The sequence below is a fragment of the Vombatus ursinus genome, unplaced genomic scaffold (genome assembly GCF_900497805.2).
Source record: "Vombatus ursinus unplaced genomic scaffold, bare-nosed wombat genome assembly UNPS02014798.1, whole genome shotgun sequence".
NCBI classification, from domain to species: Eukaryota; Metazoa; Chordata; class Mammalia; order Diprotodontia; family Vombatidae; genus Vombatus; species Vombatus ursinus.
Window position 1 is genome coordinate 23207343 of NW_020954576.1, and position 17219 is coordinate 23224561.

Consider the following 17219-nt stretch of genomic DNA (forward strand, 5'->3'; position numbering starts at 1 on the left):
AATAATGATAATAATCATATACTAAATGAGAACAACTACTCAAAAACATACCAGTTCGCTCTTCCGTCTCTGAAGATATTACTTCTGGCCCAGTACCTTCTTTGTCATCCTCTTTCTTTTGTACTTCTAAGTCATCGGTTAAGTCAGCTGAAATGTTTGCTGGCTTGGAAAAAATGAAAATAATATCATCTTCATCTTCAATGTCATCTGGCAATGGAGCAGCCTCATACTCCAAGGTGGTCTGGGTTGACTTGGTAAGAATATTGCTGTTCTCTTTAGCCACTTCTAATTTCTCTGTGTTTTCCATGGGAGAATTCTCTGTTAATTCAACTGCCTCTTCATGTTCCTCATTTTGGCCACTAGGGACCAATGGTAAAGTCTTATTTTTGTTCTTCAGCCACACATTCTCTGAATGAACTCCACATTTATGCAAAGGTGAGGGTATAAATAATTTTGCTTTGTTGTCTTCAGTAACCTTTTAAATTTAAAAAAATTTTTAAAAGCAGTTAAATTTTCAAGTAAAAATGGTCAGGCTCAGTACTAGATAAAATTGTTTGTTGGTTATTGTTACTTGGGTACCTGTAGTACAGTGCTTCCCCCAAGTCAGCCTTTTTCAGTAAACAGGCCACACACAGTACTGTTCCTGTCTTTCTGCCTTCTCAAAATCTACCTGCTTTGAATCTCCTCTCCCAAGCAATATAGTTGCATTTGCATTTAGGGACTTCCAAAGCAGTAGTAAGTTATAAATCTAAAAGAGTAATTTTAATATCTGAATCTTCCAAAAAGTGAGATGTTTTTGGACAGGTAGGCTTTAAAGTACTCTTCAAATCACATTACAATGGAAACTACTATTGAAGAGGTTAGAAACGACAGGCCTATAATTTAAAAAGATAGCCATTGAAACAGTTGTAGGGAGAGTTACTTATTCTACAATATCAAGGTAAACTAATTAATTTCCTGGGTGTAAAGCCAGATGATACACAGTAGTCTACTAGAAACTCTATCTGTTTTTTTAGAAGGGGAGTTGGGGAAAATTTACGAGTATTAATAGGTACTTTTCAATACGATATTCTACAAGAAGCAGAATAATTTCTGCACCAAAAATTAATCATCAAAATTAATGCATCAAGGTTAAGAAGAGAAGTTGTTGCATGAGAATAAGGATTTGGTATCCATGATAATATCAATAAGAGAGAAAAGAGAGAGGTGAGAAAACCAAAAGCCTTTCTCCAATAAATCAAAGGCTATGAATAAACAATTCTCAAAAAAATTGCAAGGTATTAATTGCCATAGAGCTCTGGGTCACTAAAAAGAGACATTAAAATTAAAACAATCCTCAAATCCTACAAACTGGGAGAAAAGACAAAAGATGGAGACAGTCAATGTTGGAGGTGTTGTGGGAAAATAGGAACACTAGTGCACCGTTGCTTAAGTTGTGAATCAGTTGTGAATATCATTTAGAATTATGAAAATAAAGTAACTAAAACGTCCATAACTTTTGATCCCGAGATTCCAATACTAGGTTTATACCACAAGGAGGTCATTCGTAAGAAGGTTCCCATGTACATTAGCACTTTTTATGACAGCAAAGAAGTGGAAACAAAGTGCACGACTACAACTGGGGAATGGCTAACCAAACTGTGATACATAAATGTAATGCTATACTGTGCTGTAAGGAATAACAAACATGATGAATATACAGAGGATGGAAAATCTACATGAACTGATGCAGAGGGAAGCAAGCAGAGTGAGGCAAACAGAGCCAATAAAATAATATAAACAATGACTACAATAACAGTTAGAACCACACAAAAAGTGAATGTTGCAAAATTTTAAAGAACAAGTATTGCTCAAAAGAAGAGAGAGAAGACACTCCGAACCACCACAAAGGTAAGGAGGTCCATGAGTATGGTCTATTGCACGTTTTCAGACTTTTTAATGTACTGGTTGGTTATGCTGAATTTTTTTTTTAATATTATTTATAGCGGCAGCTAAGTTGTACAGTGGATATAGCACTGGCCCTGGAGTCAGGAAGATCTGAGTTCAAATCTGGCCTCAGACACTTGACACTTACTAGCTGGGTGACCCTGGTCAAGTCATCTTTAACCCCACTGTCTAGCAAAAAACAACAACAGGGGGCAGCTAGGCTGCGCAGTAGATAGAGCACCAGCCCTGAAGTCTTGAGGACCTGAGTTCAAATCTGGCCTCAGACACATAACACTCACTAGCTGTGTGACTCCGGGCAAGTCACTTAAACCCCAATTGCCTCACCAAAAAATCAACAACAACAACAAAAACAACAAAATATTATTTATAAAATGTTTTTTAAAATAAAATATTTGTTACAAGGGATGGCTCTGAGAGGAGTAGGGAGGGAAAAAACACCAACACTGACATTAATAAAAGTTACTTAAAAAAATTACTTTTGAGAGGCAGTTTAATGATAGAGAAAACTAGACTCTGACACATTCTGACTGTGTGACCTTGGGGGTTCACTTAGCCTCTCAGTGCTTTAAGCAACTCTCTAACATAAGTTGCAGGGAAGATGTGACCAGATTTGGAATAAAGAGTTTTCTTATCTGGCTGGGAATTCCCTATGCCAAATCACAAGTTTAATTCCTATCTCAATAATTTACCATGTAAAAGTATGTGATTAATGTGAAATTCATATCAACCCTTTTCTTTGATTATATAAAGACAGCCCAAATGCAAAATCATTCATCTTTTCTTCCCAGTAGCATAACCCACAGAAACTAAGTTCCATTCCTAATTAACTAAGAATACTGCACAGGTCATAAATGAACTTCCTAAAGAAAAAAGCATCAGGACTAGATGGATTTGCAAGTGAATTCTACCAAACATATAAGGATCAACTAATTTCAATATTAAATAAATTATTTGGAATAATAGGCAAAAGGAGTCCTACTAAACTCCTTTTATGAAACAAATATGGTGCTGATACTTAAATCACGAAGAGCAAAAACAGAGAAAGAAAATTATAGACCAATTTCACTAAGGAATATTGATGCAAAAATCCTGAATAAAATACTAGCTAGGAGACTACACTATATCACAAAGATTATACATTGTGACCAAGTGGGATTTATACCAGGAATTCAAGGATATTTCAATATAAGGAAAATCATTAACATAACTGATTTTGTCAATAACAAAAGTAAAAAAAAAATCATGACTATATCAAAAGATGCAGAAAAGGCTTTTGACCAAATGCAATACTCATTCCTATTAAAAACACTTGAAAGCACAGGTATAAATGTATTTTTCCTTAAAATGATATGAAGCATCTACCTAAAATCATCAGCAAGCACATCTGTAATAGACATAAGCAAGAAGCCTTCCCAAAAAGATCAGAAGTGAAATAAAGATGCCCATTATCACTAATATTATTTGATATTGTACTAGAAACACAAGCAATAGCAATAAATGAAGAAAAAGAAATTATTTTGAGTGTGCCTGGAATTCCAAAGTAAACTTATTTCGTTATATATACTTACATAAAAAGGTAACCTTTAGTTTATAGACATACAATATCTATAGTCTGGTACTACTGAAAAGCAAGTTTTTGTCTCATGACAAAATTAACTCTTGTTTTTCTCTTAGTCATTATTGTTAAGAAAATAAAATAACTGGGGAAAAGGAAGTCATTATTTTAATCAGGCAACTAAGTTGGAGGCACTTATAGTTGGAGGCATGTTATATGAATATAACGTTTACAGGTTAGTAAAAAAAAGGTAGCCAAGTAATCATATTTACATTTTTCATTCCAGTCAGCATGGTGCAGTGGAAAGAGCAATGAATTTGGTTCTAGTCTTACCTAGCTTTTTCAGATTTAAGCTATAATATTAAGATAATCAGTTAACTTTTCTGAGTATCAGTTTCTTCATCTATAAAGTCATAATAATATTTTGCTTTATTTTATAGTTATGAGGAAAATACTATATAAAATACAAATAAACATAAACTATAATTATCACCACCAAACTTACTTCAGTATTCCATTTTGAAGTTGTACCTTCCTCCATGAAAGAGATCCTAGTTTCTTTTGCACGTGGGGGAGGGGTAACAGATCTTCCAGGTGACCCAGAAGGAGATGCTAAAGGTGTTGTGCGAAGACTAGACCTTAGGATGGAATGAGGAGTAAACTCAGGAAATTCAGCAGCAGAAACAGATGTGGCCAAAGCTTTAGCTCTCTATAAAAAAAAATTAATGGAATTTTACTGTTAAAGCCCATTTTAAAAACTGATTTCCATAAATACATGTTAAAACGCATGTTTCAATTAAAAAAATCAGTTAAAAAATTTTAGAATTCTAGAATATTTCCGAAGAAAACAAATTGTGTTACCTTTAAGTATTTTAGTATTACTGATGTTTGTATCTTTGCTACAATAACCTCAAACGAGATCACAAAGAGTCAGACACTACTGAAATGAATGACAACACCAACAAGTGTTTTAGATAAAATTTCAGCTCAAATGTTCCTATGATTTCAGTGCCCATTTTGGTATACCAATGCTTATATATTTCAGATAGGGATAAACCAAAATCATTGCTCTAGAACTCAGCAGGGTAAGAAGCCATCAATGATTTTTAGTCATTATATAAAAGTTCAAAGTAAAAGGAAGAATTATTTCCTTTAAAAATGAGATAGATTTAAAAAAAACTGGGGACCATTTTATAAAAATATTCTGTACTTGTATTCAGAGGAGCCTAATACAGAGACTGGCATAGAGTTGGCACTTAATGGTTATTAATTGTTGGTACCATAATTTTAGAGATCAGTATAGATGGAGATCAATCGAGGTGCTCTTCCAAATTTCCAAAGTTTGATGAAAGTACCACCGTATTTCCAGTCTCCCCAATTCGTAACTCTGGCATTATTGTGACTCTTCTCACTCTTCCTCAGCCTACATATCTAACCAGTTGCCAAACTTTGCCATTTGAATCTCTACCATATCTCCTGAATGTGAATCTTTCTCCCTACTTACACAACTACCACTTTCACACAGGCTTTCATCACCCCTTGCCTAGATTTTTACAATTGCTCCTTATTGGAGAGGTCATCCTGACTCTAGTTATTCCCCACTCCAGAGCACCTTAAACACACCAAAGTCATTTTCCATAAGAAAAGATCTGATCATGTGACTGACTCCCTGACTCAAACTCTAGCTGCTTCCTATTTATTGCCTTTAGTTTAAAATATAATCTCTTCTTTTTGGTTTTTAAAGCCTACACAACTTGCTCCAGACTAATCTTTCCAGTCTTACATTATTTCCCCTCCTGCACTTTGTGGTACAGCCAACTTAGTCTTCCTTCTTTTCCACAGTGCCTTTGCCCTGTCCATTCCAAACACCTATACTGTACTCCTTCCTTACCTTTACTTCATTAAAGTCCCTCATCTTAAGACACAGATCAAGCAATATCTTCTGCAAAATTCTTTTTCTGATTCTCTCAAATACAAGTGCTATATTTCTTTAACTTAACTACTTGGCATATATTCATTTTATATTTACACTCTGTATGTCTGTATATCTTGTCGTCTTCATTAGAATGTTAGTTCCTTTCAAGCAGTAATTCTTCCTTCACATTTGTACCTCTGCCCTTGCCAGCGTATACTTAATACTTGCTGATTATTCATTTACCTAGCAACTTTAAATATTTGGAACAGGGCCAGGAATCCACTCTCCCCTCATATATTCTACACTAGGCTACTCTCTTTTCAACTGTCACAGGATCTTACCTGTTTTTCCATACATTTGCATAAAAATGGAATTCCTATACCACTGGAGTAAAAACCTTTCCTTCCATGGAGGAGTGGCTCAGGGACACTCAAGAGAGATAAGGATCCCTCACTCCCAAAATCTCTTCTTTACACCTGTATTCTAATTCACATTACAGTAATTTAGAGGTCTCTCTCCCCAGACTAGGCCTGAAAAACTTAGTTGGTGGAAAGCAGGGTCATTTTTCAGTTTAGCATCTCCAGATTCCTCAATCCCAACAGAGCTTTGTACACCTGAGCTTATGAAATGTTTGAATGAACCAATAATGGAATTTTAAAATATTCACAATCGTTTCTAGCAGCTAGGAAGCAGGATTCTTTACTTTTCTTTCCTTGGGCCTTCAAGGTATAGAGTTAAAAGTGTAGTATTTCTACTCACCTTCACCACAAGAGGGGTTTCAAGCAAATTTAATTCAGATGCTCTGGTAATGTTCTGAGATACCCCTGTTAGCTGTGATGTTGATGGCAATGAATTAGATGTTATGTATATCATAGCTCCTCCTGGACTAAGCTGATTATACTCCAAATTAGGAGAGGGCTGAGGAATAGGACGAACAACCAAATCCAATAGTCTATACAAACAAAGAGAAGTATAAAATGAAAACTTAGTTCAGTTTGTGAATAATTTGTAATAATTATAAAACACTAATATAACCGTTTAAATTATATTTAAATAAATGTGATTTTGACACATGAAATGCCATAACCTTAGTCACTTCTTCCAAATTCCCATCATCATTCTCAGTCCATTCATTCTTATTCAGCTTATCTTGTACACGGAATGCAGTAATGTACACTCTGTTATTCTAGCTCAGCCTTTTTTCCCCACTTTGTATTATTACATAATTATCTATTTTCCTCATATTCAGATTTTGCTGAAATAAATTTTATTCCATTAATGTACTATGATTTAATTAACCACTCATTTATGGGTGAGCATTTAGGTTTCTTTTTTCTCAGTTTTTTTCCTTAAAAAGAAAAAAAAAGCAAGCTGGTGTAAAATCTGTGAAGGGGTAGTTTTCTTTTCTTTTGGCAGTACTCTCTAGGTATTTTCCCAACAGTGGAATTATAGTACAAGACTGCTTTCCAAAAAGAAGGGCCTATCCTACAAGTTCTTAATTTCACTATCAATGAATGACTGAATCTATTTATTTACTAACTTGATAATTTCAACTGCTTAAAATTATTTCCCTCAATTTGAGGGCTAGCAACTAGCACCTCAGGGTTGCTTTAATTTTCAACTTTAATCAATTCCTTTGATTAATGAGACTGAGCATCTTAAAAGTATTATTAATAATTTGTTACTCTTGAAAACTGTTCACATCCATTTGCTGATCAAGTATATCTTTTCCTTAATCTTTATTTAACAATTTATCAAACACTAATCTTTATATGTATTTGGCAGAATGTAAGATAATGCTATTACACTCCTTCAGTCCATTTATTCTGTTTCTCTGGTTTTTGACAAGTTTCAGACAGTCTGGAAGATAACCAATGCTTATTAGTTTATGAAATTTATAAAAGTATCAAATTATTTTCCTCAGCAGATTTCTCATTCTGATTCATCTTTTTGTCCTTTTAATTCGACATATATATATACACATGTATCATTATGATTTTTAATAAAATTTTGTGAAGAAAGTCTTTGGTAACTTGATTCATATTGAATTAGATATGTGAATTAAATTTGGAATTATCATAATCTTGATTATGTCTTGAATTAAGAAGTAGGTGAAATGGAATATGGCATGTTTCAGGCAAATGTCTGTCTGAAACAAAGAGATATGTTGTAAACAACTGTTTTGAAAAAGGCTGGAAATTTCCTTCTCATCATTTTCATCAAGGATATTCTTGATATACATATAGATCACTCACATATAGACGCTAAAGTTAACAGATGGATCACAGTTACAGATCTTGTTTGCCTTTGCTGGGTATTAATATGGTCTATTTTTTTTTTCTGGGACCCAAAACAATTTGTCAGTGTTTTCAAGACTTTCCCCAGCATCAGGAATTTTCTCACAAGAAAAAGAAATTACACTTAATTAAATGATGAGGGAAACTGGGTTTACAGAAAGAACTCAAACTATTAGAATAGCCTAGTCTTATCTAAGTTCTGGGCCATTATTTCTAAGAAACATTAGGAATTTACTTTCTACCTACTTCCTAAACACTACTAAATAGCATGTCATTAAAAAAAGCTTTGATGAAAAAAATGACACAATAAAATCAGAAGCAGTGTCTCACTTCATTGAAAGGCACTAAGACAGCTATGAAAGGAATCTTAAATCCCTTTTCACCATGAAAATACTTTTAAAAGATCATCTGGAAAGCAAAAATAAATTATAAGTAATTTATTGACTAGGAGATGAGAAAGTCTAAGCTTCTTAACAATGACTAACAGCTCTGATTAAGTTATTCAAAACTGTTATATACATAATTTACATTTAAATATCAGACAGCATAAGATGAGATACTTCAGGAAAGGAGGGAATATAAAAAATACAGCAAAGAAAACTTTCTTCAAATAAAGCATTTTTAGAATAACCCATTATCAACTAAAATTACCCAAGAACCCTAAAAACTAGATTTTCCCCTCACTTCTAAATACTTAACAATGTATGTGAATTACATATATCTTAGACTATATCTCATCGAAATTATGTTGATATTCCAGAACATATCCAATGGATTGTTTTGAAATGAAACTGATGAATTATCACAAATATTAAAAGCAGCATATCAAAATTTACTGATACACCAAAAATTGTATTTATCACTCTGTTTTCTGAGGTTATTTATTTTTACAACCTATTATCACCTCTATATCAGCTACTACTCCCACCTGTGATATAAACAATTTAACACTTATGCTGAAAAATATATATTTAACTTCTTTTACCCTTCATGGATTGAAAATTATAGGATCATAGATTTAGACAGGCTCTGTCCAAACTTTTCAATTTATAAATGAGGAAAATGAGGCCCAGAGAGGCTAACTTGCCCATGGTCACGCAGGTAAATGAGAAAAGATTTGAAACCAGGTACTTTATGTGAAAATTATACTGACAGAAAAATTCAAATGGATGACAATTTAGGAAATTGTAATTAAAAAATAGAAAGAAAAAACTAGCAAGACTTAAACTGAATACTGACAACTGATCCCTATAAGTATGTATTTCCAAATACTTTCTATTTGGTAGGCACAGGACAGCAATAATACTTTATATTTCTTTGGCTGCCAAAATGGCTCATCTGAGCAAGTATTATATGCTTAATACCAAACAATAAAATATTAATAATTCCTTTTTCTCTGGACTTTGTCACTGTCCTTTTTCAAATCACATTTCAAGTATCTTTTCAACATAAGGAGAGATGGCACAATATATATCCAAGTTGCAGCTGATAAAACAGCATACACTTGTTGACAACCACAAAAAAGTGACTATTCTCAAAAGAAACATTTTTGAAAGGCTTCTATAGAACCTATACCAGTGGAATTATGAGTTCTCTTAGGAGTTACACATCAGATTTCTCCAATTTTCAATTTTGCGCCCATTTTCTTCCTCTCCCTCCCTCTCCCCAAAACCTACAATGTGTGAAAATAAGTTGAATTACTGATTACCAAAGAATATTTAGCAAAATGTTTTACATTTTCTCATATTTATGCTTAAAACTCTATGCAAGTGTTGAAATTATTCTCAGATCTACAGATTTAGCTATGAAAGATTACAGAACCATAAAGTGTTACAGATGGAAGGGGACATTAGTGACTATGTAACTTAATTCATAACTGAACAAGAACTCAATATTCCTAGTAAAAGGTTAAGTAATTTTCTGTTTTAGGCCCTTCAATAAAGGGAAACCATTTTCTCTTAGGAAGTCCATTCCACTTTTGGGCAGTGTAGTGGTCTGGAAAATTTTCCTTAAATCAAAATTGTATTTATTTGCCTTTGCAACTTCTTTGTACTTCTACTTATTTGTTTAAACAGAACAAATCTAATCCTTCTTCCAGGTAAGAGACCTTTAACTTGAAATTAAGTCTCTCCACTCCTAAGTCTTCTCCAGTCAAAACATCCCAGTTCCTTTAACTAACAGCTTCTTAACCTGGGTTCAAATGAACAATTTTTTAACTTCAATATTACTGGTTAACCTTAATCCTATGTTATTTTATGCATTTAAAAATCAAGTTTTAAATGCAAATAAATTTTATTCTGAGACAGGGTCCAAAGGCTTCACCAGACTGTGAAAGGGTCCATGACACAAAAAAGTTAAGAATTACTGCTTTAACCGATCCTGATGGCCTGGAGCTCTATTCCTGGAGTGTTATTATTCTTTGATGTTTTGCTATTTGGAATAAATGGTCTTCTTCCAATAATTCAATTGAACAAACATTTGGAACTTAATCTTAATGAAGACTGAAAAATGGTACAGTGGTCAATTCTCATGTAGTGAGGACCAATATGAATTTAATGAATTTTTAAAAAATCATTAATAAACTATTTAAATTACCAGGAAAATAGTAAAAACTCTCATTTCAACATCTGCCAACAAGCTAGTTTTACAATAACTATATAACATGCTTTTAATAACTCTTTTGATATCTTGTCCAATGATTAGTTTTGAGTGACAAAAATAATATTTATTAGTTTTATTGAGTGACAAAAATAATAATCACTCTTCCCTCAGTGTAATTACAACTTTAAAAAAATACATATTGAACAAAAATAGCTTCCTGACATTGCCATTAAGCACAAGGATATCCCAAAAATCTTGGTGTCATTTTTAAGCTTAACAGCTCTGAGTTATTTTTATTTTATCTATGGGGGCAACATTTCATGTTTTTAATTTCATAAAACAGTCTACAGATGATAAAAATATCACCAAAATGTCAATAGAAAACTGTTCCAGGGTTAGTTTGCAGAAGGCTTCATTACTTCACCTAAAAGCATGGTATTATTTTCTGAATACAGCAAAAATTATAAACTATAATTCTGAGAAGACTTTGACTAAATATTATTTACTCAATAGAATTAACTCCTAACAAATTACATTTTAAGTTTGCAAAACAACATGCCATATGATAAAAGAATACTTACAGAACTAAACAACAACTAACTGTATTTTTAAGTCCTAGAATCTCAAAGGAAAAACATTATCTTTGATGGGAGGGTGCACAATATACTATCAAGCAGTCATTAGCTAAACTATTTGGCAACAGATTAAAAAAATGTTAAGATAAAATGGCAGCATCATAAGATGATCATAAATACATATAAGATAAGCAAGACACAGAAGCAACAGAACACAACTGTCCAGTATAAAATCCATTAACAGACTACTGAAAAAAAGACTCCTTATTCAATAAAACTGATGGGGGAAAACTGAAGAATCTGATGAAAAACTGGTTAGGATCAGTGCCACAAAAATATATAAAATAAATGTAGAGGTGACTTAAGGCCCCATTATGTAAAAGTCAGAGTGGAAGGAGGGTCCTTTCAAAACTATGGCCAGAGGCAAAATTGAAAAGGTCAGCTATGGTTCAAGGGCCTTCTTTACTTCCCCTTCTTCACCACTTTAGGGGAATATCTGAACTCTGGTGGATGTACCCTCAGGGGAACAGTTCAATGGCTGGAGGTCAATAAATTTAAGACAGTACAGCAAGGTAGGGCAGCAAAGTGGTGCAAGTAGATAGAATGTTGGCCCTGAAGTCAGGAAGACTCATCTTTCTGAGTTCACATCTGGCCTCAGATACTTAGTAGCTGTATGACCCTGGGTAAGTCATTTAAAACTTTTTGTCTCAGTTTCTCAATCTGTAAAATGAAATGGAGAAGCAAATGGGAAACCATTATAATATCTTTGTCAAGAAAACCCCAAAAAAGTTCACAAAAAGTCAAACACGAGTGAAACCACTGAACAACAACGAGGTAGATAATAAGACTTACTATTTTATTTATAAATATTGTATTTTATATATTTTGTATAGGTCTGGCACAAAAGGTATTTTTTAAAAAAAAGGCTTAATGGCCTACTCTTACATTGGGAAGGGAGTAGTGGTAAGAAGACACATAGCTAATAAGCAGCATTCAGCAGATGAGAACCATCAAGAAACATAAAGTAAAGAACTTAAATCATTTGGGGAAAATCATCAGTGCTCAAGGTAATATAAGACAATAAGGTGCAGAGAGAAGTTATCAACATGCACTGGTAAGAGGGAGTTTCCTCTTACCACTGGAAAGGAAATTGTTCAACATGAAATTTCCTATACCAATGAAATCACAAGTCCAAATCCTGTCCCTATCCCCAAAAAAACAAGTGATCTGAGGACAGGGACAGTTGTCCAAAGAGATGGAAAATGGATAATTCTATCAAAAAATGCTACAATTCACTACTAATACATACAAATAAAAACACACTGAGGTGTGACACACCTACATCAAAATAACAGAATGCCAAATGTTAGAAATAATTAATATTGAATTTAAGTCTAGAACACTGGAAAATGTTATTATGCAAATCATTCAAGTATTCACACTTAGCAATACATTTGTATCTCATCGTGGCACTGATCCAAATCAGTTCTCCATCAATACTAAGCAATGGGGATACAAAAGATTCTATTTTGTAAATTACTAGTTTGTGTTGGAACAACCTAAGAGTCTTTGTGAATTTTCTCAGGATTTGATAATATTCTCTGCTTAAAAGGCTATTGTTGGGAATTTCAGCATTTATGTCAATGAGGTTGAAGACAGAAAAATCTTACATATACAAAAATGAAGACGCAGGGTGAAGTAGTAAAAAGAGGGCTAGCTTTAGAAACAGGAATTCCTACTTTCAAATCCTGCTTCAAACAGATAGTATTTGTATGACCATGAGTAATTCATTTTAATCTCTTCAGTGCTCTAGGCAACTTTCTAAGAATGTCAAGTGATAGGAGTTGCTGTTCTGCATTGGTGGAGTTTTCCACCAGTGAAGTCACAGGTTAAGGCCAAGAAACAAAACAAAAACAAAAAATATTCTTAGTAGCCCTTTTGAAAGAAAGAAAAATAAACATCTTTCAACTGTACAAACTGAAACACGAATAAATGGAGTATAGCTGTGTTTTAAAAAATATGAAAAATGAGAAACATGGGGAAATCATATACTAATGCAATAAATCAAGTAACAGCAGAATACACACGCTGACAAAATTAGGTACATTAAAAGTTGAAAATGCTACAGAACAAAGGCTTTTTCAGAGGAGAATCAACCCTAGGATTGACTTCAGAAGCTTAGTATGCAGGGATAGATCTCCTGGTAGGTCTCAGGTCCTCCAGCTGACTGTCAAAGTAGATGTAGTTTCTAACTCTTTAACATTCATTCAGTTTTAGGTTAATCAGTTGATAAACATTTATTAAGTGCCTACTATGTGCCATTTATAGCTTATCAATACGTTTGTATCTCATTGTAGCACTGATCCAAATCAGTTCTCCATCAATACTAAGGATTGGGGATACAAAAGATTCTATTTTGTAAATTACTAGTTTTTGTTGGAATGACCTAGGAGTCTTTCTGAATTTTCTCAGGATTTGATAATATTCTCTGCTTAAAAGGCTATTGCTGGGAATTTCAAAACATGCCATTTTCCCATTTTTAACCTGCAAAAGACAGTGGAGCTGCTGTTTTACCTTCCTCCTTCATTAGTGGTGGCAGGATGAGATAGGAAAGTTTGTACTCATACACAATATTTAATACTGTATTTTTTTTAATCAATTTTATAAATTATATAATGTTCATCTTACCAGAAAGTGCTTATTAGCACTACAAAAGGCAGGAATTGGAAAATGTTTATAATGATAAGAAAGCTATTAATTTTCCTTTTTAAAGTTTGACACATCCCTGTATGTGCTTTTGAGTATAATGAGGATGTTTTGCCCAGAACTCACTTCTCCAATAATAGCTAGAACACAATGTTTCCGTTAAAAAAAAGGAATATTTATACACAAAAAGTATACATTAACTTGCATTGTGTAAGGAAAGAACCATTTTAAGTAGCGTGTTGTTCCTTGGGTAATTAGTACAAAACACCTCCCACAACCACTTTCTGTCACTTAAAATGAAAAGGGTTACACTGAATTCAGCCATACACTTCACAAGGAATATATCTTTTAAAAGATGAACATTTTCCAGAAAAGCTAGAAGTAATCAGAAGTATAAAAAAGATGAAAATGAAGCTGATCTTAGTGATCTACATGATATCAAATGAATGTTTTGTCACTTTAGTAAAATTCAAATTTTTTTAAAGAGCTCATAGTATAACTAAAAATACTCAGTTAAAAAATAGCAAAAACTTATGAGAGTTGCCCAACAATGGTGATCGCAATTCTGAAAAAAAAAAAAAAAGACAACCATCCTCAACTTGGGTCTTTAGGTAAATGAAACTTAAAATAAGTTCACATAAAATAGGGACTTTTAATTTGGCAGTGGTCTGACAAAGACTTTTCAGTGAACAAAGTCTAGAACTGAAAATAAAAGACTGAAGCAACTCAAACTGTTTCACAAATACATCTATAGAAAACTTGATTATTGCCAAATGGAAGCAAGTAACTGTAGATGTGAAAAGGTGGTTTAAAAAAAATTGGTTCTATTGATGGGAAAATAAATGGATGCCAGTAATAATACAAATGACTTCCACTTATAAAATTACCTTCTTATGAAGCTCATTAAAGGGAAACAACTTAACTAAACCTAAAAAAAGAAAAAATAAAATCAATCTTTGAAAGTTTGGCAGTATATATGCACATTTAAGTGCACTCTATAAAAGGAATACTTCAACATACATTACTCAATTTATCTTGTATATTCAAAGTTCAAATAGTTGTATTTCTAAAAATACTGAATTTGTCATTCAGAAGGTTGAACGCATTACAAATTTAGATCACAAAGTCTTAAGAAATTCTTGAAAATGGAAGCAAAATCACAAAGATTTTTGAGGCCTTGGGGAACAATCAGCAGAAAATGATAACACTGACATATTTAACACAGAAGTTTGTCTCCTGTGCTACTGAAGATACAGAATATATATGATCCTTTACTGTTCACAGAACAATAAAATAAAGTCTTCACAGGTACAAATTTACAGAATCAGAAGATGTCTAATTTTAGAGACCTCAGATCATACTGAAAAATCCAACCGTGAACAAATATTCCCTTTACAATATAACTAACAAGGGGTCATCCAGTATCTGCTTGAAGACTCCCAGAGTGGGAAGAAACACAACTTCTGGAAATATCTCTGTTAAACTTGCTTACTGAATGCTCAAAATTCTTTGAAGGAAAGCAATCAAAGTCCTCTTCCACATGAAAGCCCTTAAAGTACAGCTATGTTCCCAATTAAGTCATTTCTCCAGAATAAAAATATTCAATTCCTTCAATCAGTCCTCATGTGACACAGTATCAAGGCTCCTCACCAACTTGGCCACTCTTCTCTGGATACACTATAATTAATGCACATTCTAAAATCTCATACCCAGAACTGAACAAAACACTCCAAAAATGGTCTGGCCAGGGCAAAATACAACAGGACTATCACCAACTTGTGCTACCTACCCCCATCTTGTGCTTATGTTCTAGTTTGTCAAGATCCTTTTTGATCTTTACTGTCATCCAACGTGTGCTACCTCTCCTGGTTATGTGTCATATATAGTACAGGATTAAGCATAGATAAACAGGGCACCCTAGGACAGGCATCCTTTCAAGCTGACAAAGAATGATTATAATAACTACTATGTAAAGCTAACCAATGAGATATTTTTGATCTGCACTCTGTCATCCAATGTATGCTATCTCTACATTTGCAAATTTCATAAGTCACTGATTAACAATGTTTAAGGCCCAGTTTAGATCCCTCAGGTACTCCAAGAAAGGCTTCTGATCAATTTGACATGGAACCATGAATAACTCCTCTCCACAGTAGACCAGCTTTAAATGCACTTAATTTTATTTCTCCATCTTTCCCATAAAAACAGTATGAGACTGTCAAATGCTTTGCTCAAATCTAGGTAAACTGAAGTATACCACAATCTCTTTATTTACCAGTTCAAAAATTCAAGAGTAATGAGGTTACAACATGACAAATTCTCAATGGATACTTCCTTTTCTAGATGTTCTTCCTGCATGCCTTTATAACATACTGAAGAATTTTGCAAGGATTTGAATTTAAGCATAGCAACCTGTATTCTACTGACTCTATTTGTTTCCTCTTTTTAAAAGCTGCAACATAATATCTTCTTTTGCAGTTCCCGGGCTACCTTTCCCATATTTCATGAACTTTCTAAAGACACTGACAATAGCTTAGCACTCACATTCATGAACTATTTCAGTACCGTGGGAAGTAGTTCATCTGGGGTCCCAAAGTAGAATGGTGGCATACTCCTTGCTCAGAAAGCAGGGGCTCGGTGACCACATCAGGTGATGGAAGTTATAGGGACTTCTTAGATAAGTGGGGTCAAACAAATAGAAATGGGGCCCACTTAATCATACATAAGGATCCCTGTGGGCTGTATATTGACTTGGAAAACCACACATTTATATATTTGTTTTTATTAACACATAAAAACATTAAAACTGGATGAGAACTACATTTTAATCTCGTTCGGGTTGTACTCATGACCACATACAGCCTACAACTTTTTTGGATTGGATGACCCCTGAAATCCTTTCCAATTTTCAACTTCAGTGATAAGGTTCTGTCTTCTTCCTTATCTTTATTTTTATTAACTCCTCTTATCCTTTTCAATCCCTATTAGTTATTTTTATTCTACTCATCACAGAAGAAAGATTTTTCTACTTGGGGGACATAACAGAAGTAATTTTGCCTCCTCTCCACTGTCAATTATTATTGTCTAAATGCCCCTTAGTAAAGATCTTCTTCCTGTTTTTTCCTCTGTACAGCTTAAAAAAAAACCCAAACCCTACCATTGTTTCCTTGTCAGTCTTAACTACAATATACATAAGTTATTATATTATATGGTGGGTTGTACTCAAACAATGTGGACTATTTTAGTGTTCTTATATAATACCAAATTGTTTTTAAGAAAGGTTGGGCCAATTCACACCTCAACTAACAGCTTCTAGAACTTCTCCAACACTTTTGAGTATTTCCAGCTTTTCTCATCTTCTCCACTTTTGGGGGCAGAGAAGACATGAAACTTCAAAATGGTTTTTAATATGATTTATATGTATTATTAGTGTATGGTAACATTATTTATATGGTCAAATTTCTATTTATTCTTTTGAAAGCTATTTGTTCATATCCTTTAATAAATCATATGGGAAATACTTTTTCATCTTGTATTTGATTCAATTTCTCATATATCATAGATAGATTTTTTGTCGTTATGTAGAGACCTTCCCAAACTTGATAATCTTTTTATAAGCTGAT

At 33.4% G+C, this 17219-nt stretch overlaps 1 protein-coding gene across 3 annotated transcripts in view; it reads right to left on the reverse strand.

The window, feature by feature from the left end:
* LOC114049668 (protein ELYS-like) overlaps window positions 1–17219 on the reverse strand; it is a 127625-nt gene that overhangs the window by 22149 nt on the left and 88257 nt on the right. For all 3 annotated transcript variants that reach the window (XM_027870977.1, XM_027870978.1, XM_027870979.1), the window contains exons 27-29: window positions 6177–6369; window positions 4008–4211; window positions 52–475 (exon numbers count right to left, since the gene is read on the reverse strand). In XM_027870977.1, the coding sequence (XP_027726778.1) occupies window positions 52–475; window positions 4008–4211; window positions 6177–6369 (821 nt within the window). The remainder of the gene's footprint in view (window positions 1–51; window positions 476–4007; window positions 4212–6176; window positions 6370–17219) is intronic.